General features: G+C 48.0%; 1 protein-coding gene across 3 annotated transcripts; it reads left to right on the plus strand.

Moving 5' to 3' along the window:
* The first annotated feature begins 162 nt into the window (after positions 1–162).
* On the plus strand, positions 163–13680 carry PLEKHB1 (pleckstrin homology domain containing B1). Of its 3 annotated transcripts, XM_067750278.1 has the most exons (8): positions 163–312; positions 1528–1603; positions 2975–3127; positions 3740–3842; positions 4954–4993; positions 7636–7740; positions 11648–11744; positions 12347–13680. In XM_067750278.1, the coding sequence occupies exons 2-8, from the start codon at positions 1567–1569 to the stop codon at positions 12481–12483; spliced, it is 672 nt and encodes a 223-aa protein (XP_067606379.1). In that variant the 5' UTR covers positions 163–312; positions 1528–1566; the 3' UTR covers positions 12484–13680. The 3 variants fall into 3 exon arrangements, with proteins under 3 accessions (XP_067606379.1, XP_067606380.1, XP_067606381.1); XM_067750279.1 differs by lacking the exon at positions 7636–7740; XM_067750280.1 differs by lacking the exons at positions 11648–11744; positions 12347–13680 and adding an exon at positions 8226–8348.
* Positions 13681–24556: the final 10876 nt, after the last annotated feature.

Here is a 24556-nt window from a genome sequence, read left to right on the forward strand (position 1 = left end):
TCTCACCTGTGCTCCAGTTGGGCACAGGGCTACCACCCACGAGAGGCTGTATATTGATTACCCATATCTAGGCCTGCAGACTACAAGTCCCAGAAGGCCTCCTGTCGCACATCTCTACACGCCCCGCCCCCTCCCCGGTGGCGGGGCGGGACCGGAGGGCGGGGCCCCGAGGCAGCTAGACCCCGGGCGCAGCCTGGGGAGTGAACAGCCCCGGGCGCTCTGGGGCGCACAAAGCGCAGGCGCAGCGGGTTGGGAGGCCGCAGCACCAAGTAGCGGCCGTTTTGGCAGCAGCGTCGCAACAGGTGTAGACAGGTGGGTGCATCAAGGGGGGTTGGAGAGGGAGTTTGCACCTGGCCGTCTTATCTGACCTGTGTCTGAGCCTGAAGATGGGAGGGAGCAGCAAGAGAAGCAGGGACAAGCCCGGGCCTTCCAACCCAGGTGTTCCAGCCAGCCCTTGCTGCGCAGCAACAGGTGTGAGCTAGTGGGGGGAGGGGCGAAGGCACCAGCTCAAAAGTAAGCCGCGCTCAAGAACAGAGGGCACCTGGATTCCAATCCAAGCTCCGTCACACACATGGACAAGTCACATGCTATAGCTTAGTTTGTCCATCTGTAAAATAGGAGGAAAGATCCTACCCATCTAGTAAAGTACTCAATAGAGTTGCAGTGGGGCCCAAACTTTGCTGTACACTGAATCACCTGGGTATCTTGGAAGACTATCAGTGCTTACCTCCTGCCCCCAGATATTCTGATTTAATTATTAGTGGGTATGACCTGTGTATCGGGAGTTTTAAAAGCTCCTACCAGAATAATGGTTAGAAGCCAGGACTGCTGGGTGTGAATCCTGGCTCCACTGCTTAATAACCAAGCAAATCTGCGCAAGTGCCTGGACCTCTCCAGGCCCCAGTTTCCTGAGAATAACAAGGATTATTGTAGGGCTTCAACGAGATACTAGATGAAAGCACTTGAGAAGTATACCTGGCACATAGTGCTCGATCAATCATAGTTGCTGTTGAACTATTATTTTATGCACTTTGTAAATGGCTCTGGTGGGGTTCAAATGTGAGGGAGGCTTCTCTTATCATGAAAGTCCCTCATTCATTGCCATGATTCTAATATTCTCTGCTGCCAGCGTTTCAAAATTCCAGGGTTTCTAACATTTTAAGAGTTCGTCACTTCAGTCTCTACCTGCCCGATGGACATGCTTTTACAGATCTGGAAGTGGAGGCCAGGGAGAAGGGACTTGGTCAAGGTTATGGGGCTGAGATTGGAATCCAGGCTTCTGACCCCCAGCCCCACCCCAGCGCAGTGGGTGGCTACCCTGCTGACCCTACAAGCACAGGGCTCCGATTATGTGCCTGGAGCAGAGAATGGGAAGGAGACAGACAGGCTTGCCCTCTTTGTTTACTCACACTCCTTTAAACGTTTCCTCGGTGGCTCCCCCAGGGACGACAGGGGTGGGGGCTTTTCTCTGAGGAGCTGCTGTGGAGCAGCTGATGAGGCCCGTGTGTCCTTTGGCTCCTCTGACAGGTTTCGCCTGACTCTGCCCTGGAAAGTCCTTTTGAGGAAATGGCCCTGGTGAGGGGCGGCTGGCTGTGGAGACAGAGTGAGTGACCCTGGGCCAAGCCCTCATCTGTCCTGCACCTTGTCCAGGGGCAGGGATGAGGAAAGTGGCCTGTTGGACCTGCACAGTGAACCCTTCTCCCAAGAAATCATGCCCTTTTTATCCTCCCCTCCTTTGTCCATACTCTTGTCTCTGCCCGGAATGTCCTTCACATTCCTGACTGCTTGGTAAACTACTTATTCTTCAAAACCCAGCTCAGATGTCCCCTTCTGTGAGGAGCCTTCTCTGCCTTTTCTCTCCTCACCACCCCAGCCCCTGCTGTAGCACCAAGCTGGGTTCGTGTGTTCCCAGTGCCTCATACATGCCCCTGTTATAGCCCTGATAAATATATAACCGTCTTTACCTGTGGGCCTCACCACTCCCCCACCTCATACTGGCTCCAGACTGTGAGCACCTCAACTGCAGGGACTGGGTTTAATTCTCTGTGTGTCCACAGCACGCATACCCAGGGCTGGCCACAGAACAAGGTGCAGAACAAAATGAAAAATGCCTCTGTGCTTTGGAATTTGTAAAGCTCTAGGAAGATCTCTTATGTCTTTACCCTTTTCTGTAAAGTTTTCCAGTCACAGAATGTCTAAAGCTAGGGCTCAGACCCACCTCTGACCAGAGTCATGATCTGAATCAGAGCTGTCCCGGGCTAGGAGCTCCCCACACCCTATGACCCGTACTCACTTCATTCAGTTCAGCAAACACTGAGTCCAGGTCCTGCTGGGTGCCGGGACAGGTGAGGTGAGCTATGGCCAATCCCTCTGCTCCCCATTTGGTGGAAGAGGCAGACACTACACAAATGACTGTCACCTGGGGCTTGGCCTTTTTTTTCAAGTATGCTCACAATTATAAGCAATAATTGTACACCCCTCAGCAGAATGGATGCAATGGAAACTAAGGGTTTCCTTAAGGCAAGCACTTGATGACTAGTTGTTTTGTTAATTCTTGCATAAATCATATTCTGCATTCATACAAAAACAACTTAACGCTTTTTCTCTGACAAACTGTACATATAGAAACAAATGTTCAATTGGACATGAACTTAAATTTGTGGAGGTGCTCCATGTCTTGTGACACTTAAAAAAAGAAAAAAAAAGATTTCCAGCTTCCCCCAAGGAAAGAATCTGATCATTCATTTACCATTCAGCACATTTATGGAGCCCTGACTATGTGTTAGGCCCAGTGGGAGGCAATGGGTGAGCAAGACAGAGGCCCTGCCATCATTTCAGGGAGTAGACGGGCAAGGACGGGGTGGTTATAACACTGGGGGCCGGGGGTAAGGGGACTCTGGGAACCCACCCAGGGCTCCTGCCCCCCAGCAGGCTCTGTGATCAGCCTGCCTGGTGGGTCTGGAATATCGCACAGGCTCCATCCTCCGCCGCTGGAAGCGGAATTGGTTTGCCCTGTGGCTGGATGGAACCCTGGGCTACTACCAAGATGAGACTGCGCAGGATGAGGAGGACCGCGTGCTCATCCGCTTCAATGTCCGAGACATAAAGATAGGCCAAGAGTGCCACGGTAAGCAGAGCCCCTTTCTCTCTGGCACTGTGACTATGGCCACGGCCCCCACACTGTGTCTGCCTGAGAACACCTGCTCTTCTCAGGTGGAAGGCTCTTTGCGGCTTTCAGAGGCCTTCCATAGACATTGCTTCTGGGCCTCTATCACCTCCAATTCATGTGGGTGTGAATTAAGAAATCAGTTCCTTATTGAGTTCCTACTCTGTGCTGGACCTGGGCCCTATGCCGGGTTCACAGAGGTGAGTCAGACACAGTTCTTACCCTCTCCCGTGCTAGGAATGGAAAAAGATGAAATGAAATAAGGAGGCTCAGAGAAATTAAGTGACTGGCCCAAAGTCACACAGCAAATCTCCTTGATCAAGGCTCAGGCCATAATTATACAGGGAAACTGGGAGATAGATATACCTAACTAGAGAAGCAGGCAATGTGGAAAGGTGGAAGGGTCTAAAGAGTTGAGCAGAATCCCAAGGAAAGTGTGTGGGATCAGATGATGTTGGCAGTGGCCAATAAAAAGGACTCAGAGAAGTCAATTCCTATGCTTGTTTCTGGTTTACTGGGGAAACCTGGGGCCTGTGCCCTGTGGAAACCCCATATATGTGTGTCTGCCTTTAGATGTGCAGCCCCCAGAGGGAAGAAGCCGAGATGGCCTGCTGATCGTGAACCTACGAGAGGGTGGCCGCCTGTACCTGTGTGCAGAGACCCAGGATGATGCCATGTGAGTGGTTCCCAGGAGAAGATGGGGTGGGATCTTGAGGAATATGACCAGACGCCTCCTCCTCATTGGGCCTCTAGTTCCCTAAAGGTAGGAAAAGGGGACAAAGACCAGTGAGCATGGTAGTCTCAGTGGAGTCTGGGCAGAGTGGATTTGAACGGCTCATGGTGATCGGTATGGTATCCAGGAAACTGATATGGTTAGGGATGAATTCAGGACTGTTGGGGGAGGGGTGTGCATACCTACCTCAGGTGTGTGGTCCCTGGTCACTCAGAGTTGGGCATCTAGCAGCCTCTGAGGTGAGCCCTCGCTTGGGGGTGATACAAAGGAACAGACAGCCCCATGGCATCCTCAGAGGCCCTCCTTCTCACTCCCTTCCTAGAAGATGGCCTGGGGCAGGGGGTACTCTGATCTGAGGGATAGACCCTACCCTGCCTAACAGAGGCAGCCCGCGGGGGGGCCCCCCATGTGAGATGCAGATCCACACTGAGAGACGGGGCGTGTCTTCCTCACTCACATTCTTGCCCTTCCCACTCTCTGGCGGAGGGTCAGTTGGCCTTTGTGCTACAGGAGAGTGAAAGAGATGGGATGTGTGGGAGTCGGGGAGGCTGAGCTCGGGGTAGACAAAGCACAGAGCCGCCTTGTCCACCCCAGCCAGGTGCCATGGCAACCAACAAAGGCTCAATTGTCCGGTGTCCACTGGGTGTTCCCGGGGCTCTGGGGTCAGAGCATTGGGGAACTGAGTTTGTAGGTTTGGGATGTGGAGGTGGGTTGCAGCCAGAGAATCAGCAGCCTAGGCATGTCAGAATCTGAACTCCTAAGGGACCACCCAAGCCCAGCTGTCTTTTGTCCAGATGGGGGAACCGGAATTTCTAGAGGGAAAGAGACGATGGACTAAGAATGCATTAGGAGGCTGCAGCTCAACTGAGGGCTCGTCTATGTGACTGGAGCAGCAGAGGGGGTCACCTTTGTCTACCCGAGGGAGTCAAGAGGATCTCCCCCTTCACAAGAGACTAGGGCTAGAGGCTGGGTTGGGGAGGAAAGTCTAAAATGTGGGGCCCAATCTCCTTTCTCCTGAACTCCCTCCTCATGGTCTGGTGGGTTTGCATTGCAGAGCATGGAAGACGGCACTGCTGGAGGCGAACTCCACCCCGGTGAGCCCCCTTCCCTCCCTGTCTCCTCCCCACCCCTACCTGCCATGGAATCATGGGTGACTCAGATTCGGTCTCTGCCAGCCAGCAGTTCTCAATTTCCATATATCTGAGTGACTGAGTCCCGAGTGGAAAAGGACAGAAGACATCCAACTGGTGCTTGGAAGAGGGAGAGAGAGGCCTCCAAGAAGGCTTGTTGAAGGGGGTGGCATGTGAGCAGGGGGAAAGGAACTATCTTTTGTCCAGCAAGTATTATGTGTCAGGTGTGATATAGTTACAGTACCAGCTACTCCCCTCAACCGTCCTGTGAGGTTGGGATTATTGTTCTCTCTCTGCAGATGATAAGATTGAGTTTTATTCATCCACACAACAAATATTTACTGAGTTCCTACTATGTGCCAGGCACTGTGCCAAGGACCAGGGATCAGAGGGTAGCTAAGGAGATGTGGGCCCTGCCTTCCTGGACTCAGCCTAATGGGGAGCTAGACGTGAAGTCACAAATTACAGAGTTAGTGATTCCATTGCAGTGCATTCAATGTGCATCCACCTTGATGGCCTGATCCAGGTGGGAGTCCAGACAAGGCTTAAGATGAGACCTGAAGGATAACAGAAATCAACTGGGTGAAAGGGCTGGGGTGGGGTGAAGGGAAGAGCTTTCCAGGCAGAGGGAACTGCAGGTGCAAAGGCCCTGAGAGGGGTTATGATGCTGGCAAGTTGAAGAACAGAAGGAAGGCTGGGGTGGCTGGATCTCAGGGAGAGAGAGAGCCGTGGGGGAAGGAGGGTTAGCAAAGCCAGGCATTAAAAGCTCTGTTAAGGATAGTGGTTTCCGCTAAGAATACTGGGAAGTCACTGAAAGTTTTTAAGCAGAGGAACGGCATGAGCAGATCAGACCAGACTTGTAGTTTTAAAAAGATAGTCTGGCTGGTAGGTAGGGAATGGATTGTAGAGGCTAAGAGTGGATGCCCAGAGACCTGTTAGAAGGCTGGGACAGTGTGCAGGTGACTGCCTGTGGGTCTGGACTAAGGCCTTGCTGGCAGAGACAAGCTGATGAGGATAAGACACACTTAAGAGGTAGAATCAACAGAACTTAGTGATTGATGGAGGTATGGTTTTGAGGAGCTGCCCAAAGGCGTGGTTTTGAGGAGCTCGGGTGGCCAAGCTTGGCCTCAACCCCCATCTGCCTGACCCCAGATTCTGTGCTTGCTCCTTCTACCTGTGGCACGGTGGAGCTCCTTCTCATCTAGAAAAAAAAAGTCCGCTGGGAAGTAGCAGGGAAGACTGGGATGCATTTAGGAACTCCCTCAGGCGTTCACCTGCTGAGGGCCAGGCGTTGTGCTTGACCACCCGGCATTGGTTGTATCATTATTCTTCAATAAGAAGGGGTAGGGGTTGGTATTTTTAGTCCCATTTTATAGCTGGGGAGCTGAGGTTCAGAGGGGAATTGACTCGTCCAAAGTCTCATCGTCTTTAGTCAGTGGAAGAGCCTGCACTGGAACCTAGGTCAGTGAGACTCTGAGGGAAGGGCACTAACTGCAGTAGGAGCTACACGAGCAGAGGTGGGGAAGTGGTACGTGCAAGTGTGTATATGCACACATGTGTGTCTAAAGGCCAGGAGTCTGGCCTGGCTGGAGGGTAAGGTGTGGAGGGAAAGAAATAGGAGACATGACCTCTGAGGAGCCATGTCACAAACGGCCTTGAAGTCCAGGGGAAGGAACTGAACTTTATCCTGAGGGTTGTGGGGAGCAATAAAGGGCATTAAGCAGGGGGGCTGTGGTCAGGCTTTGGAGCAGACTCAGGCTTCTGGGTGGAGGCTGGGGCAGTGGTCATCAGGGTGGAGGGACCTGGCTCTGAGCTCCAAACCCACTTACGCAGGGCAGACCAGTCCCACCCAAGAGGGGCAGGAGGAAGGAGGTGAGGGCTGACCGTTCTGTACTCTGTGACTCTATGAAGCTGCCTTGTGTCTTCTCTGCCTATCCACCTTCCTGCTGCTCTGCTTCCTAAATCTCTCTACTCTGACCCTCCACTCCACCTCCCCCTGCTCTACACACACATATGCACACACGCACACACGTGCACACACACGCGCGCATCCCTCTGGTCCCTAGGCTTGCTCGAACTGGGTGTGTTTGTACCTCTGTGTCTTTGTACTAGTGTCTGCCCATCTCTTAGTGTTCATGCCTGTGTCTGTCTGTCCTGTAGTGACCTGTGCTTTGTCCCTCCACAACCTGCAGGTTTATACCCCACTCTGGGTGGAGGCTCCAGGAGGAGCCCCTGACACAGGGCCGGGGGCACAGTCAGGGGCAAGGCTGTGGGGCCAGTGCTGGGTGCAGGTGGGTGGGCAGGCAGATCAGAGCTGTACTGTCCTCCCTGGAGACTGGGGGCCTCAGCAGCCTGAAACAGGCGAAGGTGGGCTATTCTGGAGAGACACTACTGATCCGTCTTCTCTGTGTAACTTCAGCAAAATCACCACCCCTTCTGAGCTTCCCACCATTACCATGGGCTGGGGAAGAAGAGGATACCCCCTTCCCTTGCCCAGCTGGCAGAGGGCTCTGCTAGGGCCTGTGAAGAGCTCTGAGTCTCTCCAGATGTAGAGGGCCTCTGACACCCGCCTCCCTCCCCTTCTTGGGTTTCTGTGGCTTAAGCAGGCCCCAGCTGGAGCCACCGTCCCTCCCAGGAGCCGCCGGGTTTGCCCCAAGGTCAGGTGTGTGACCTGCTCGTGGAGCCCCTGTAATGTTGAGAGGCGGATCTGGGTAAGTGCTGGCTCAGCCCTCCCGGCCTCCATTCTGGCACCAGGATGTGCCTCCAGCAGTGGGCCCAGTCACATCCCTTCCCTGCTCACAAACATTCCATGGCTCCCCATCATTCATAGGACACCAACCACAGCTCTGCTTTCAAGGCCTTCGGAATCTGGCCTGGGCCAGACTTGCCCACCTCATCCCCCTCATCCCCTGCGCTCCAACTGCTCTGCTCAACCCCCTGCTCCCAGCTATGCCCAACCTTTTCTGTCTCTCCAGCCTTTGCATGTGCTGCTCTATCTGCTGCAAAGACCCTTAATTTCCTGACAAAATGATGCTTATCCTCTAAGATGCACCTCAAAGGCTGCCACCTCCTCAGGGAGGACTTCCCAGACCTCCACACATTGTTGCTCCCTCCCACAACCCACTGCGTTAGTGCTTAGTCCTGTCTTCATTCTGCCTGATTTCTAGTTCCTATATTTTTGTCTCTATTCTCCCAGGAGACCTGGAACTTCCTTCAAGGCAAGGATCAGGTTAGGTCAGCTCTGCCCCTGTGGAACCTGGCACAGTGCTGGGTATACAGCTGGTGCACAATGAGTGCTCAGTGATGGGAACAGTCTTTTTTTTTTTGCGGTACGCGGGCCTCTCACTGTTGTGGCGTCTCCCATTGCGGAGCACAGGCTCCGGACGCGCAGGCTTAGCGGCCATGGCTCACGGGCCCAGCCGCTCCCCGGCATGTGGGATCTTCCCGGACTGGGGCACGAACCCGTGTCCCCTGCATTGGCAGGCGGACTCTCAACCACTGTGCCACCAGGGAAGCCCGGGGACAGTCTATTTTGACCCTCCTATTCCTGGTGCATGAGGGTGGGGTACAAGTAGGCCTCAAGCAGTAGTCACTGAATGGGCAAATGAGTGAATGAATAAAGAGAGGAAGGAAGGAGTAAAAAAACCTCTTGTTATGGCCTCACTACTGCGCATTATAATTTAGTCCGTGTCTGTCTCCCTGCCACACACCCCTCTCCCCAGTGTTTCTGGAAAGCAGGATTTGGGGATGAATCCCCTCTCTGTCTCCAGCACTCAGCCTGACCTGGGGTGGGCACAGTAGGGGGCTTGGGTTAGAGTACCTGTGGTCAGCTAGCACAGTGGTGCTCAATGTGGCTGTGCATTAGAATCGCTTATGGACTTAAGAACAATTCAGATGTTCAGATCCTACTTCTGGATGCTCTAATTTTGTAGTTCTGGGTGGGGCCTTGGAAATCTATGGTTTAAAAAATTTCTCCTGACGATTCTGATGTGCAGAACCACTGAGCCCAGAAGTGCTAGGACCACCTAGATGCATAGACATGGTTCTGCTGGATTCTCACTGTGCCCTGGGAGTGGGCAGTGTAGGAAAGACTGTCCTCATTTACAGATGAGAAAACTAAAGCTCTGAGAGGTTACATAACATGACCGGGGTCACTTAATTCATCAGTGGCAGGGCTGGGATTCCCAGCCCAGCATTGAGGCATCCCCCATACCCAAACTAGGATAAAAGTTTGTTTAAAGTGGGGATGCCTAAAAATTGAATTTAAAAGCTATAAACTTGAGCTTTTCTGAGGTGAGGGGTCCATTTGCATGTGACCTCCTGATTGACCCTGTCCCCACCTACAAAAGGGGCTGGGCCTGGAGAGGGAGAGGATCTGGATCAAACCCTTAGATTCTGTGAGGTCTCTGGGGAATCCCCTGCCCCGTTGCCAGGTGACCCACATGAGCTTGCCTCTGGGCTTCTTAGGCCTGGAGGGTAGAAACAGGTGCCCCACAGAGACATGAGATGGTGCTCTCTACTTTCTCCAGGGCCTGGACAGGCCCACCAGCTTACAGTGCAGGGCAGATGTAGGCTCTGGACCTCAACTTCCCTACCAGTAAAACTGGGGCTCTGAGTGCTTAGATCTCTCTAGCCCCTCCAGGCTTAGAGCTCAGATCTTGGTCACCCCTACCAGAAAGCCCTATTGGATCACCCTTGGGGAAGGAGCACAGTAAGGGAAGTCACTTGAGACTGAGCATTGTTTGTCTGAGCCTCTTGCATTGCTCTGGGTCTGGTCATTGTACCTAACTTGAAACTGGACTTAGAGTTGGGTGACCTTAGTTCCAGTCTGACCCTGTATTTGACTCACTTGAGATAAATTCAATACATTAGGCACCTACCATGTTCCAGTCAGGCCTGATTAGACCCAGTCCCTGCCCTTGTTGGGGGCAGGAGGTGTTTTCTTCAAGTCTGATGGAGGAGACACCTCACAGGGATACAACAATGACACCATAGAGTGGTTGGTGCTGTGATGATGGAAGTCTAAGGGCCGTGGGTGCCCAGATGGGACCCTAACAGAACCTGAGGTTCAGGGAGAGTGATATGTGAGTTGAGTCTAAAAGACAGGTTAGGTAGTTGAATTTAAAAAGATGAGAAAGGAATCCCTTTCAAAGGGAAATGGCATGGATACCTGAAATCACAGGTGTGGTTGGAGGACTCCCCTTTACAGCCAGACTTCTTAAAAGAGATGTCATGACATGCTGATTCCATCCCTCCTCTCTCAACCATTCTTCAGTCCTCCATAGTCTGGCTTCTTCCTCCAACCACTCCTCTGAAAAGTGTTTTCAAGGTCGCCCACAATTTCCAATAAACCAATGGCTTATTCTCTTGGCACTGGGCAAGAGGATGGACAGAAGAGCATATTCAGAAGATAAAATCATGAGATCTGGTGGCTAATATGATGTGGAAGATGTGTGTGAAGACAGCGGTGCCAACCTGATGTCTTGGTTTGAGTACATGGTGGTGGTGTTTAGAGGAAAGCATTCACAGAAGAGCAGGTTTGGGGGGATCGAAGGATGATGAAATTACTTTGAGATGGTTTAAGTTTGGACACCTGGACTTTTAAGGGACCACCTGGACCATTTAGGTGTTAAGCTCAGTTAGAGATATAAGGTGCAAGAAGTCTGTTCCAAGTCTGTTCCCCATGGATAAAATGAGGGTCTTGGATTAAGAGCTTCCATTTAATTCAGCATATATTTATTAGTCCTTGCTATTCCCTAGGCCCTGCTGGCAACACAAATGAATCAAAGCCCTTGCCAATAGGTAGCTCACATTCAGGGTGCAGGCAGGAAAGGCCAGGAGGAAGGCTAGGAACAAGAGGCACAAGCATAGTCCACAGAGAACTCAGGAAGAAAGGATTCTTTCTGAGGCCAGAAGGGCTTCCTGGAGTGGGTGACTTTTGAATTAGGCTTTGAGGGGTTGGTAAAAATCTAATGGGGGAGGGGAGAGGGCGGACAGTCTATTCCTTCCTCCCAGAGAGAACACTGACCATTCTTCTCTGAGCCTCCATCCCCAGCTGTGTGGTAGAGTGAATAATGCCTGCTGTAAGGATGAGAGGAAATAACACATGTCAGCATCTCCCTTAGGACCTGGAACATGGTGGATGCTTAATAATACTTTAGTTACTTCCCACCTCTACCTTTCCTTTCCCTTCCTTCCTCCACAACCCCCTTTTATTTCCTGGCCAAAGCCCAGGCCCCCCTCTCCATAACCAGGAGAGTAGAGAAGTTCATTGGGTTTCTCCAAGTGTCATCACTGGAGAGCTGCTACCAAATATTAGACTATCTATCAAAGGAAGTAGGGAGCCATGGAGAATTTTTGATCAGGGGAGTGCTAGGTAGGAAGCCAGGGCAGGAAAATGGCATCGCTGGGAGCTGGATGGAGGGGCTGAAGTATTAGAGGACAAGGGCCTTGTGGGGAGGTAGGGTCTTTCTTCAGGAGCTTGCTGGTATCTGGGGACCCATTTGTAAACTTGGTGTGGTGGCTCTGTGGGCCCAGAAGGGCCTGAACCAGGTGTGGGGGGGAGGGGACAAAAGCCGGGCCCAGCTCTCCGGCAGCTGACCAGGCAGGGCTCCCCAGGTGCGCATCTACAGCCCATACCAGAACTACTATGGGGTGGTGCCCCCCAACGGTCACGACGCCACATATGTCCGCAGCTACTATGGACCGACCTATGGTAAGTCTCCGGCCCACCCCTCCCCCTGCCTCAATTCCCGCCCCTGGTCTATCAGTAGGGGCCAGGCCCCACCCTTTTAGTGACCATGGATTTTCCCAGGTGGGACCCTCCGCAAGGCCCCCTCCCCATCCCATGACTCAGAACGGTTCTTGAACCAGAGCCCCTCCCCACTCCAGAGCTGACCTCTTCTCTAGGCCGGCCCCTATTCGCTGGCTGCTCAGCAATACCCATTCTTGAGCTGGTAGCGACCCCTGGTGGCTAATTCGGGAAAGGCTACCTCCTCTCACTCCAGGGTCTGGCGGTTAGGAAGGCCCATCCATCATCAGGTGCAGTCTGGAGTTTCTTAGAGACCCCGGGGTTTCCTCGCCAGTCCATCCTAGCCCCACGGTCCCAGAACGTCCGTAGCAGATCCAGGGCATAGAAGCCGTGGGAACAGAGCGCGCGTCCTTCCCGCATCAAGCCCTCAGTTTCTCCGACTGGGGAGCAGGAGAGTGGGCTCAGTGCCTTATCTTGGTTTGGGCTGGAGTCTAGCAGAAGGAGGCGGATGATCTCTTTGCTCCCTCCTCTTAAGTCCCTGGTCCTCACGGGCTCTCTCTCCGCAGGCCCCGGCGTGACGCACGTAGTGGTCCGGGAGGATCCTTGCTACAGCGCGGGCGCCCCCCTGGCCATGAGCATGCTTGCGGGAGCCGCCACAGGTGCAGCACTCGGCTCGCTCATGTGGTCGCCCTGCTGGTTCTGAGCCCTGGACCCTGCGCGTAGACCAGAAAGACCCCTTTCCTGCTTGGTCCCACCCTCCACCATCCAAACCCTGTCCCACTTGGCCCCTTAGTTTCCATTAGCCCCTTCTGGGCTCGGATCGTTCCTCCCACTCCCCACCCTCACCCTGCACATCAGAAGCTATCATCCCAGGCACAAACATAGCTCAAATTTCTTTTATCTACTGCTAGACACCCCAGAAATCCGTTATAGACACATATGTTTCCCCCAAACACGCCAGGACACAGAAAATGCAACTCATGGGTCTTCAAGTTGCCCAGGCACTGGAGACACAGGAATCAGGTTCTTTCCCCTGGCAGCTCCAAGCTTGGTGCGGCAGACTGGAGTAAACAAACACTTTACAAGGTGGAGTTATCAGTCTTTTGACAGTATGATGGCAAAAAGTGAGGAAGGTAGGCTAGGAGTAAAGTTGTTGGCAAGAGTGCAGAGCCGTGAACATAACGGCACATCCAAAGAATTGAATGGGAGTTCATTTGGGCTGGGGTGTGGGCAGGGGTCAGATCATGATGGCCCTTCAGGCTAAGGAGGTTGCTGGCTAAGGGGGAGGTGTGAGCTTTTTGGAGGGAAGTTTCATGATTGCACCATAATGAATATATTGCCTGTTTTAATTCCCAAACCCAAAACACTCCCTGAGTTTAGCCTCATCCTTCCCAGCTACCAGATTTCTGGATCCTTTGTTCCTTCAGTGTTCAGAAAGCACCTGTTTTCCATGTCAAGGTGCCTGGGGCAGCAATTGAGCTGAACCTGGGGTCCTCTTCCTGGGGGGCAGGTGAGCTCTCTTTGTGACTCGCCCTAGGTTGGTGCCTCCATCAAGAAATGCATTTCTGTTCCCCAAAAGCTTGGCCCCCTATCCATAGCTGTAGCTATCAGCATCTCAGGCTTTGTCTCTTCCTTCACTCTTGGGGAGATGGCAGTGCTCACCTCTGGGACCTGGTCCACCTTTGTCTCAGTCCTGAAGGCCCCACATGTGCCTCCCTGCAGGTGGCCCCGCAGCCTCCCCATTTGGTCCCCTTCTAGTCTCCTCCCCCATCCTGTTCCAATCACTAGTAGAAATGCTAACATCCCTGCCCAGTAGCCAGAGTAGCCTGCTAAGGTTCCCTTGTAGATAGGGGCTCCAGTTGCCCTATTGCAGAGACTAATAAAGGTGTGGTTGGCTCTAGCCCTGACTCTGGCTTTGTTTGTTCCCCCAGGGGGGCCCTGTTTCCCTGGAACACCTCTATGACTCAGCACCTACTAGCGCCTTCTCTGGTATAGTGAGAAAAGTGTGGATTCTGAGGTCAGGTAGAATTGGTGGCAGCAATGTTAGCTGAGCAATTTAGGGCAAGTCACTTAACATTTCTGTATCTTGCTTTCCCCACCCATAAGCTGGCAGGTTGAAGTTGGCTGTTCCTGAGGGCTTGAGAGGAGAGGCTGCATCAGAATCTCTGTCATCTGAGCTGATGGATGATCCAGGTTATGCCCTGCCTGCTTTCTGAGAGCCCTGTGGTGTTGGGTGAGGTCTTTTCCAGTAGGTTCCCATCCTTCTAGAGTTGAATCAATGAGTTAGACTCATAGAGACAAAGGTGGCCAGGGAAGGAAACAACCATCTTACTTCAGGCCTTTTGAGGCTGCAAGTAACAGGAACCCCCATGCTCAAACTGATTTAATCCCAAGAAGGGAAAATATTGGGCCACATACCTGAGAAGTCCAGAAACTGCTTGGTCCAGGGACTCAAATATTATCACTTAGACTTTGCTTTGTTTCCATCTTTACAGCCACTGGGCTGGCTCAGAGGTTGCAGTGATATTCAGCAGCTCTAGACTAATGCCCTCCTTGGTTCAAGTCTAGCCAAGAGAGCCTCTCTTCCTCCAACAGTATGAATAAAAGTCCTGGCATGAACTTTTATTCAAACTGTTGCACATTAGCCTGAATTGGGTCTTGTGGCCATCTCTGAATCTACTGTGATCTGGAAAAGATGGTCTAAAATAACAGAGCTTAGAGCAGGGTTGGGGTAGTGTCCCAAAAGAAATTAAGGGCACTGTTCCCAGAAGTAGGATGACTAGGTGAGAGCTGGGTGGCAAAAATATCAGGTATCCACCTCAGCCACATTCCCAGACACCAACTTAGAGGGATACATAAACAAAAAGCAATGATTCAGTGAAGTTCGATAGGAACATGGTGCAGTGGGAGCTCTGAGGAAGAGGTATCCAACTGTGCCAAGGGGGCTGAGGAAAGCTTTGGGACAGGAAGTGAAAATTTAGGGTGAGCCTTGAAGGATGAGTAGGAGTTTGTCAAACAGAGAAAGGAGAAAGAACAGATGGAAGAAATGGCATGAACAGAGGCCTAAAAACATTTTGGTCTTGAGAGCACTGTGAAGTTCAGGTAACAGTCTCATGTCACAGCAAGTTGCATGGTGAGGAGTGGTAGTGGATGGACCAGTTTATAGAGAACCTCCCACAGCTGGGTTAAGGGCTCTTTTCTCTGGGCATCTATGGTCTTAGGGCTACATTTATCATGGTCCTGATGATACCATGGTTATTTCCACTCACCCCACCAAACAGGGCAAGAAAGATGCAAATCGATGCTCCAGGTGCAGTTTGCTTCAAAATCTCTCCACTGATGGTTGCAGCATGAATTTTTTATCTTCCAGCTGTTCACTAGACAATTATTAAATTATTCACACACATATTAAGACAAACATTAATTCTCACAGACAACACAGTTTAATCTGGAGGTGGCCTATGGACCACATCTGGCCCACATATTGTTTTGTCTGGTCAGCACAGTGGTTTTTAAAAGTTTTTAATTAAAATGTGATATCACTACACACCCAACTAAATGGCTAAAGATAAAGTAGATAACATTAACTACTGATGTGAAACAATTAGAAATCTTGTTTAAGGGTAAACTGGTACAACTGCTTTGGAAACTGATCAGTTAACTCACACATATGCATACCTCTTAACCCATCAATTCTACTCCTAGGTACCCTCAACAAAAATGGGTACATATGTTCACCCCAAAAATAATAGGTACAAGAGTGTAATAAAAGCAAAAGCTCAAACTCTAGACTAGGTGGATCCATTGATATATTCCATTCACAAGATGGAATACTATTCAGTGAGAATTAATTATCCATTAAGTATACGCAAAATCATGAGTGAATCAAAAAAATTGCTGAGAGGACAAGGGGAGTGGGGGGAAGTAGGAAAACAGAGTTAAACTATGACAAGTTTCCTTTTCCTTATGTGAAGTGTACAATATTAAGTATATGCTGATAAGTCAAAGATGCACATTAGAATTCCTAGAGCAACCAATGAAAATATAAAGAGGTTAAGCTAAAAAAGCCAGTAAAGGAGGGACTTTCCTAGCAGTCCAGTGTGTAAGACTCCAAGCTCCCAATGCAGGGGGCTTGGGTTCAATCCCTGGTCAGGGAACTAGATCCCGCAGGCATGCTGCAATTAAGAGTTCTCATGCCACAAATAAGAGTCCTCATGCCACAACTAGAGTCCGTATGCCGCAACTAAGAGTCTGCATGCTGCAAGTAAAAAGATCCCACATGCCATAACTAAGACCCAGCACGGCCAAATAAGTAAATATTTCTAAAAAAGTAAATAAATAAATAAGCCAATAAAGGAATTTAAAAACAGATGAAGCAAAGAAAACAAACACCAAAATGGCAGACCTATATCCAAACATACTAATTATTACATTAATGGTAAGTAGACAAAAAGCATAAATTAAGAGACAGAGATTGTCAGAATAAACAAACAAGCAAGACCCAACTATATAACTTTATACAAAAGATACACTTTAAAATGTGCAAGTAGGTTGAAAGTAGAAGAACAGAAAAAGATATGCCAGGGAATTCCCTGGCAGTCCAGTGGTTAGGACTCAGCACTTTCACTGCCAGGGCCTGGGTTTGATCCCTGGTCGGGGAATTAAGATCCCGCAAGTTGTGTGGCATGGCCAGGAAAAAAATAAAGAGAGAAAGAAAGAGAGAGGAAAGAAAAGAAAAAAGAAAAGAAAAGAAAAGAAAGGAAGGAAGGGAGGGAGGGAGGGAGGGAGGGAGCGAGGGAGGGAGGGAGGAAGGAAGGAAGGAAGGAAGGAAGGAACGAAAGAAAAGAAAGAAAAAGATATGCCACATAGAGTAAGCATCAGGGACTTTCCTGGCACAGTGGTTAAGAATCCGCCTGCCTGCCTATGCAGGGGACACAGTTTCGAGCCCTGGTCCAGGAAGACCCCACATGCCGCAGAGCAACTAAGCCCATGTGCCACAACTACTGAGCCTGTGCTCTAGAGCTCGCAAGCCACAACTACTGGGCCTGCGTGCTACAACTACTGAAGCCCACGTGCCCAGAGCCCATGCTCCGCAACAAGAGAAGCCACTGCAATGAGAAGCCTGCGCTGCAACAAAGAGTAGCCCCCGTTCACTGCAACTAGAGTAACAAAGACCCAATGGAGCTAAAAAAAAACTACAATGAGATATTACCTCACACCAGTCAGAATGGCTATCATCAAAAAATCCACAAACAGGTACTTCCCTGGTGGTCCAGTGGTTAAGACTCCGTGCTTCTAATGCAGGTGGCATGGGTTTGAACTAGGATCCCACATGCTGTGAGGCTTAAAAAAATAAAAAAGATCCACAAACAATAAATGCTGGAGAGGGTGTGGAAAGAAGGGAACCCTCCTACACTGTTGGTGGGAATGTAAATTGGTGCAGCCACTATGGAACATAGTATGAACGTTCCTTAAGAAACTAAAACTAGAGCTACCACATGATCCTGCAATCCCACTCTTGGGCATATACCCAGAGAAAAACATGGTCCCAAAGAATACATGGACCCCAATGTTCATTGCAGTGCTGTTTACAATAGCCAAGACATGGAAGCAACCTAAATGTCCATTGATACAAGAATGGATAAAGAAGATATGGCACATATATACAATGGATGGGCTTCCCTGGTGGCGCAGTGGTTAAGAATCTGCCTGCCAACGCAGGGGACATGGGTTCAAGCCCTGATCTGGGAAGATCCCACATGCCACAGAGCAACTAAGCCCATGCATCACAACTACTGAGCCTGTGCTCTAGAGCCTGTGAGCCACAACTGCTGAAGCGTGCGCACCTAGAGCCTGTGCTCTGCAACAAGAGAAGCCACTGCAATGAGAAGCTCGCACACCACAACAAAGAGTAGGCCCCACTCGCAACTTGAGAAAGCCCGCACACAGCAACAAAGACCCAATGCAGCCAAAAATAAATAAATAAAATAAATTTATAAAAAAAAAATAAAGAGGGGCATTTTATAAAGATAAAGAGTCAGTATATCAGGAAATTGACAGCAGTTCTGTGAGAGAGATTTATACCTATAAATGCATACATTAAAAAGAAGAAAGATCTCAGTAACCTACCTGGACACCTTAAGGAATTAGAAGAACAAACTAAACACAAAGCTGGTAGAGGGAAGGAAATAACAAAGATTAAAGCAGAGATAAGTGAAATAGAGAAAAGAAAAGAAAATAGAGAAATTCAATGAAACCAAAAGTCAGTTCTTTGAAAAGATCAATAAAATCGACAAACTTCAGCTAAGGGGAAAAAAAAAGACTAAAAAAAAAAGAGAAGACTAAAATGACTAAAATTGGAAATAAAAGTGAAGACATTACTACCAATTATACAGAAATAAAAAGGATTATAAGAGAATACTATGAACAGTTGTATGCCAACAAATTGGATGACCAAGAGCAAATATTATACTCAATAGTGAAAGAACTAAAAAGCTTTCCCCTAAGATCAGAAATGAGACAGCATGCCCAGTTTTGTCACTTCTACTGGAAGTTTTAGCCAGAGCAATTAGACAAGAAAAAGAAATAAAAGCCATCCAAATTGGAAAGGAAGAAGTAAAATCATCTCTATTCACAGATGACATGATCTTAAATGTAGAAAACCCTATATATTCCATACACACACAAAAATGTTAATAAACAAATTTAGCAAAGTTTCAGGATACAAAAGTCAACACAAAAATCAGTTGCATTTTATACACTAGCACTAACCAATATGAAAAGGAAATTAAGGGGAAAAATTCCACTTACAATAATATAAAGAAGAAAATATTTAGGAATAAACCTAACCAAGGAGGTGAAACACTTGTATGCTGAGACCTAAACCATTGCTGAGGGGACTTCCCTGGTGATCCAGTGGTTAAGACTCTGTGCTTCCAGTGCAGGGGGTGTGGGTTCAATCCCTAGTTAGGGAACTAAGATCCCACATGCTATATGGCATGGCCAATCAATCAACCAATCAATCATTGCTGAAAAGAATTAAGATATAAATAAATGCAAAGTTCTATGGTCTGAATGTTTGTATTCCCCAAATTTCATACATTAAAATCCCACGAGCGACTTCCCTGGTAGCACAGTGGTTAAGACTCCACGCTCCCAATGCAGGGGGCCCAGGTTCAATCCCTGGTCGGGGAACTAGATCCCACATGCATGCCACAACTAAGAGTTTGCATGCCACAACTAAGGAGCCTACATGCCGCAACTAAGGAGCCTGCCTACTTCAACTAAGACCCAGTGCAACAAAATAAATAAATAAATATATAAAAGAAATAATCATTTAAAAAATAAATTAAAAAATAAAATCCCATGAGAAACTAACACAACATTGAAAATCAACTATACTTCAATTAAAAGAGTAAACTATAAAAATTGTTTAATAGTTAAAAAAATAAAGAAATCCTAATCCCCTAAAGGTGATGGTATTAATAGATGGGGCTTTGGGAGGTACTTAAATCATGAGGGCAGAACCCTTATGAATGGTATTAGTGCCTTGATAAAAGACGCTCCAGAGAGATCTCTAGCCCCTTCTGCCATGTGAAGATACTACAAGAAGTCTGTGACCCAAAAGAGGGCCCTCATCCAACAAACTATGCTGGCACCCTGATCTTGTCAGACTTCCAGTCTCCAGAACTATGATCAATAAATTTCTGCTGTTTATAAGCTACCCAGTCTGTGGTATCTTTTTATAGCAGCCTAAACAGACTAAGAGAAATTAATACCGAGATGTGGGATTGCTGTCATAACAAATACCTAGAAATATGGAAACAGCTTTGGAATTGGGTATGGGCAGAGGTTGGAAGAATTTGGAGGTACATGCTAGAAAAAGCCTATATTGTCATGAATGACTGTTAAGGGCAATTCTCATGAGGGCTCAGAAGGAGAAGAGGAGAGCTGTAAAGAGGGCCTCAATCTTTTTAGAGGATACTTAAGTGGTTGTGACCAGAATATTGGTAGAAATATGGATGGGAAAGACCATTCTAATGAGGTCTCAGTTGGAAATAAGGAATGTGTTACTGGAAACAGGAGAAAAGGCAATCCTTATTATGAAGTGGCAAAGAGCTTGGATGAACTGTGTTCGTGTCCTAGTTTTTTGTAAAAGGTAGAACTTGTAAGTGATGAAATTGTTGTCTGGCTGAAGAAATTTCTAAAGCAAAATGTTGAAGGAACAGCCTGGCTTCTCTTGAATGCTTATGGTAAAATGTGTATTAAGAAACAAAATTCAACTGAGTAAATTTGAAAATCTAATTGGCTTGGGAATTCCTTGGTGGTCCAGTGGTTAGGACTTGGCACTTTCACTGCTAGGGCCCAGGTTTAATCCCTGGTCAGGGAACTAAGATCTGGCAAGCCACATGGCATGGCCAAAAAAAAACCACACAAAAAAACAAAAAATGAATTGGCTTTATTCAACAACTCATAAATTGGGCAGCATCTCACCTAGCAGATAGAAAGAACCTCTGAGCTATACAAAATGGAAGGCTTTTTTACATACAGAAGAGGGCAGGAAAAGAAGTTTCTAGCAAAAAATGGATTGTTTCAGGCAAGGTGACTTCCTAGGGGGGACAGATAGGGTCTATTGGGTGGATTACCTTACTAGTGCTGGCCAGGTAATTCCAGATTGACTGGTTAAAGGTCATATTCCAGGGAGAGGCTGAAACTCCAATTAGGTTAGGTATTAAGTCTTGGTTTTCTGACACACGGCTTAGCACAAGTGACTCCATTTTGGGTCTGTTGTTTCTTTTTTAACAATCCATCCCTTTTGATCAGACTTTTAGCCTGAGAGATACGATCAAAATTTAAGGTATTAGCATCATTCCTAGCTACCATTCTGTAGTCTTGTAGCTTTTATTGAGCCTTTGTGTATATTCACAGGTCTTTTTTTTTTTTTTTTGGCCACACTGCACAGCATTCAGGATCTTAGTTCCCCAACCAGGGATCGAACCCGTGCCCCCTGCAGTGGAACTCTAGACCACTAGATTTCCTAGACCACTAGACCACTAGGGAAGTCACCAGGCTCCATTTTTAGCCAGTCATTTTCTTCATACTTTTTCTGGCATTCCAGTCTTAGGGAGATCATTTGCTTGGTTGTAGGTGGCTGCAAACATGCATTTAAAGCTTTTGAGAGAATACAGCACACCAGGAGGACTACTGTAATTATTATGTTCAGGATAATTCCCAATGTTTGGAGTACACTTTGGAGCCATGGTCCCCAAGACCCAAACAAATCAAAATTTAAAAGTCAAAGAAAGATCACTTGAAGAAATCACTTTCTGAAGCCAAGAGGCTTGTTTGGTAATCTTACGTAGCTGAGTTTTAACTTACCCAGAATTGTTAATCCAGGTGCAGCAAGTAGTGCTAACCATAGCACAAACACCTCCTTGTTCAGCTAAAAAATAATCAGTCTATCCTATTATCAAGGACAACTTCAGCCAGAGTTTGATTTTTGTTGGACAGCTATTGTTTTAGCAGCAGATTCTGCAATATGTTCATTGTTAAGGAGAGGTTCCTTATCATAGCCTTATTTGCATTTACTCTTAATTAGGAATTAGGGCTCTGCCAAAGGAAGCAAATCCTGAAACCGAGCGGGGGCCCTGTGGGGCTCCTGGGCATGGAGGCCTTTTTGTCTCCCATTTCTTGTAGGCAAGACTCTGGCTTCCATGACCTTCCCTGAGTTCCAAAGGGCAGATTTGGAACAGTTGCTAATCACGGGAGGAGCAGTCAGGAAACCACCTGAGGCAAGAATAAAGGGACCAGAGAAGCTCATCAAGATTAGGAGACCTTGACCACCTGAGACCCTGCACATACCCTAATCTTATCAGCAACCCCACCCTTTTGAAACTTTGCAGAAGAAGAATGCAAGACTGTTACTGCCTTGATCCTTACCCCATACCCCTGACCATAAGACCTGACTATAAGACCTCTCCCTATTCCCTGGGTGGGGGGGGGGCACATTTCTTGAGGCGCTAGCCTGCTGTGTTCCCTTTTTGCCTGGCAAAGAATAAAGCCACCCTTTCTTTTTCCTCCAAAACTCTGTCTCCGTATCTCATTTTGGCATTGGTATACAGGGAGCCAATATTTTGACATCAATCCTGAATCATGAATGCCTCCTGGTAGGTCCTTTCTAACTTGAAGATATAAATTCAGGGGAGCTGGGACTTCCCTGGTGGTGTAGTGGTTAATAATCTGCCTGGCAAGGCAGGGGACACAGGTTCAAGCCCTGGTCCGGGAAGATCCCACATGCCACAGAGCAACTAAGCCCATTTGCCACAACTACTGAGCCTATACTCTAGAGCCCGTGAGCCATAACTACTGATCCCACGTGCCACAACTACTGAAGCCTGCGTGCCTCGAGCCTGTGTTCCACAACAAGAGAAGCCACCGCAACAAAGAGTAGCCCCCGCTCGCTGCAACTAGAGAAAGCCTGCGTGCAGCAATGAAGACCCAACACAGCCAAAAATAAATAAATAAATAAATTTACATTAAAAAAAAAAACCAGGGCTTCCCTGGTGGCACAGTGGTTGAGAGTCCGCCTGCCGATGCAGGGGACACGGGTTCGTGCCCTGGTCCGGGAAGATCCCACATGCCGCAGAGCGGCTGGGCCCGTGAGCCATGGCCGCTGAGCCTGCGTGTCCGGAGCCTGTGCTCTGCGGCGGGAGAGGCCACAGTGGTGAGAGGCCCACGTACCGCAAAAAAAACGAAACAAACAATAAATTCAGGGGGCTGACCAATGTGGCATCTCAGCTTGTGAACAGTTAAGGGCATAGTTAGATAATGTAAGAGGCACTTTCTGGTTATGCTCCAGCCATCTAGGCATTCATAGGCCTAAGGAGAATGATAAGTATCACAGATAAGGATAAAGCCTGTCAGGGCACAAACCATTTCTGCTAAGGTGGCACTGTTAGTGGACAGATTGAATTTTTTGATGATAAATTCAGCAGTTGGAAAGGTTACTCCCCTTAGCAATGGCCTGGGAGATACGGGTTATGGTGTTATCTTTCCAGGCCAATGCCAGAGTAAAGGAAAGAGAAAAGAAGAAAGGGTTTCATGTTAAAGTAGGAAGTCGTTCTGAGGTGGAAGCAGTCTACATCGATGTTAGCTACTTCTTTTCCCTGTCAACTTGACTTGGAGGTCTCCAGCATCTGCACAGGACCAGATGTCAGGTGGTGCCTTCTTTAGCTGTGAGATATGTACCCAAGGTTCAAGTCCCTGAAGTTTAACTGCTATCTGGATAGTGAGGAAGACCTAATATAGTCCCTTCCAAGGAAATTTAAGGGCAGTCTGTTCTTAGTGATTCCTAATCAGAAGGGTGGGGAAAAATTAGAAACAGTAGTTTGGAGAATCATAGCCAGATATTTGAGGAAACTAAAACCTTAAAGACAATTAACAGGACTAGAATCGAGTATCTACAAAGATGCAAATATAATTTTTCTCTCTACAATTATCCCCATTTTTTACCAAACATAATCATAGTAAAACTAATTTGTTTGCAATAAACTTGTCTTGATTATTTACATAAATGCAACAAGAATATTAATTGACCATATAAGCTCTTTTTAAGCCTGCTTTGCTGAAACTTTTCATAAGGAATCTCAGATTGCACTCTTACAGCCTCTGAGGCCAGTAAGCCAAGCCAAGAACTCACCATCAGTTTGGGTGAATTCTTCTCTTCTCAACGTCCCCACAAAGATCTTGAGGTTCCTGGGCCTGCCAAGCAATGACCTTCCTTATTCACCTCTTAAGGCTGCTGGGAACCCTGTAAGCAGAATACCAGGCCAATTTTCCCAAGGGGCTTTATTGGCTTTATAAAGTCAACAGTTTCCTTTTTTTCTCTTTTTTCACCACGCCACACAGCTTGTGGGATCGTAGTACCTCAACCAGGGATTGAACCCATGCCCCCTGCAGTGGACCATGAGGGAATTCCCAAGTCAACAGTTTCTTAAAGCTGTCTGGTCATATTTGAGTCTATGCACATCTCTCTCAAATGTGACGTTCCAGTCAAAGCCTTGGTAATATAGCTAATGTTTCCAACTGTGCCCTATTACAAGGAGAACAGATTCTTATTGCTTAACAACTATGCTTAGATTACCCATAAAAACTTCACGAGACATTAGACAAAATCAGCCATCATCCCAAGCTATTTTGTTGTTGTTGACAAATTTTATAACAGAGACAACATGAGCTCACTTAACTTTCAGTACATCTAGGTAGAATAAGAACATTATATTTAATGCTGATAACTCTAAAGGCATGCCTGTTTTAATTAAACCAACAAACTTAAACTAGCTTTCATTTACTAAAGATTAATCTTAGATCATATGAACCTGAAAAAACATTTAAATCTCTATTATATTTCTGAGATTTTTAGGAATACTTAATTCATAAGTGCTTAATTTTCTTTAAGCCAGTCAAATAAGAGTTTTATGAACTAATTTTGGCAATACCACCCAGAGGTAGAAAATACATCAAACACACACACACACACACATATACACACACACACACAGATATAGATATGGGGGGGGGACATAAAAATACAGATAGACACAGAGACCTTATAGCTTTCATTTAAAACTTTTAGCCATGAGACAGGTTATGGTAATGCAAAACTCACTAGCTTATGGAATAAGTTAAGTTTACCTGCTCAGATGGCTAAAGCTTTTTCTACTAATGTTTCTGGAGAAGACCTCTCCCCCCTCCCCCTTTTTTCCCCCCTTCTGTTA

This window comes from Pseudorca crassidens, chromosome 9 (genome assembly GCF_039906515.1).
Source record: "Pseudorca crassidens isolate mPseCra1 chromosome 9, mPseCra1.hap1, whole genome shotgun sequence".
In the NCBI taxonomy this organism is placed as follows: Eukaryota; Metazoa; Chordata; class Mammalia; order Artiodactyla; family Delphinidae; genus Pseudorca; species Pseudorca crassidens.

Excerpts from the sequence above, each read along its gene's own strand:
- PLEKHB1 (XM_067750278.1), top strand. The coding sequence starts at position 1,567 with ATGGCCCTGGTGAGGGGCGGCTGGCTGTGGAGACAGA. Across the intron at positions 3,128-3,739 it reads GATAGGCCAAGAGTGCCACG|ATGTGCAGCCCCCAGAGGGA; the intron begins GTAAGCAGAGCC and ends GTCTGCCTTTAG. Across the intron at positions 11,745-12,346 it reads CTACTATGGACCGACCTATG|GCCCCGGCGTGACGCACGTA; the intron begins GTAAGTCTCCGG and ends CTCTCTCCGCAG.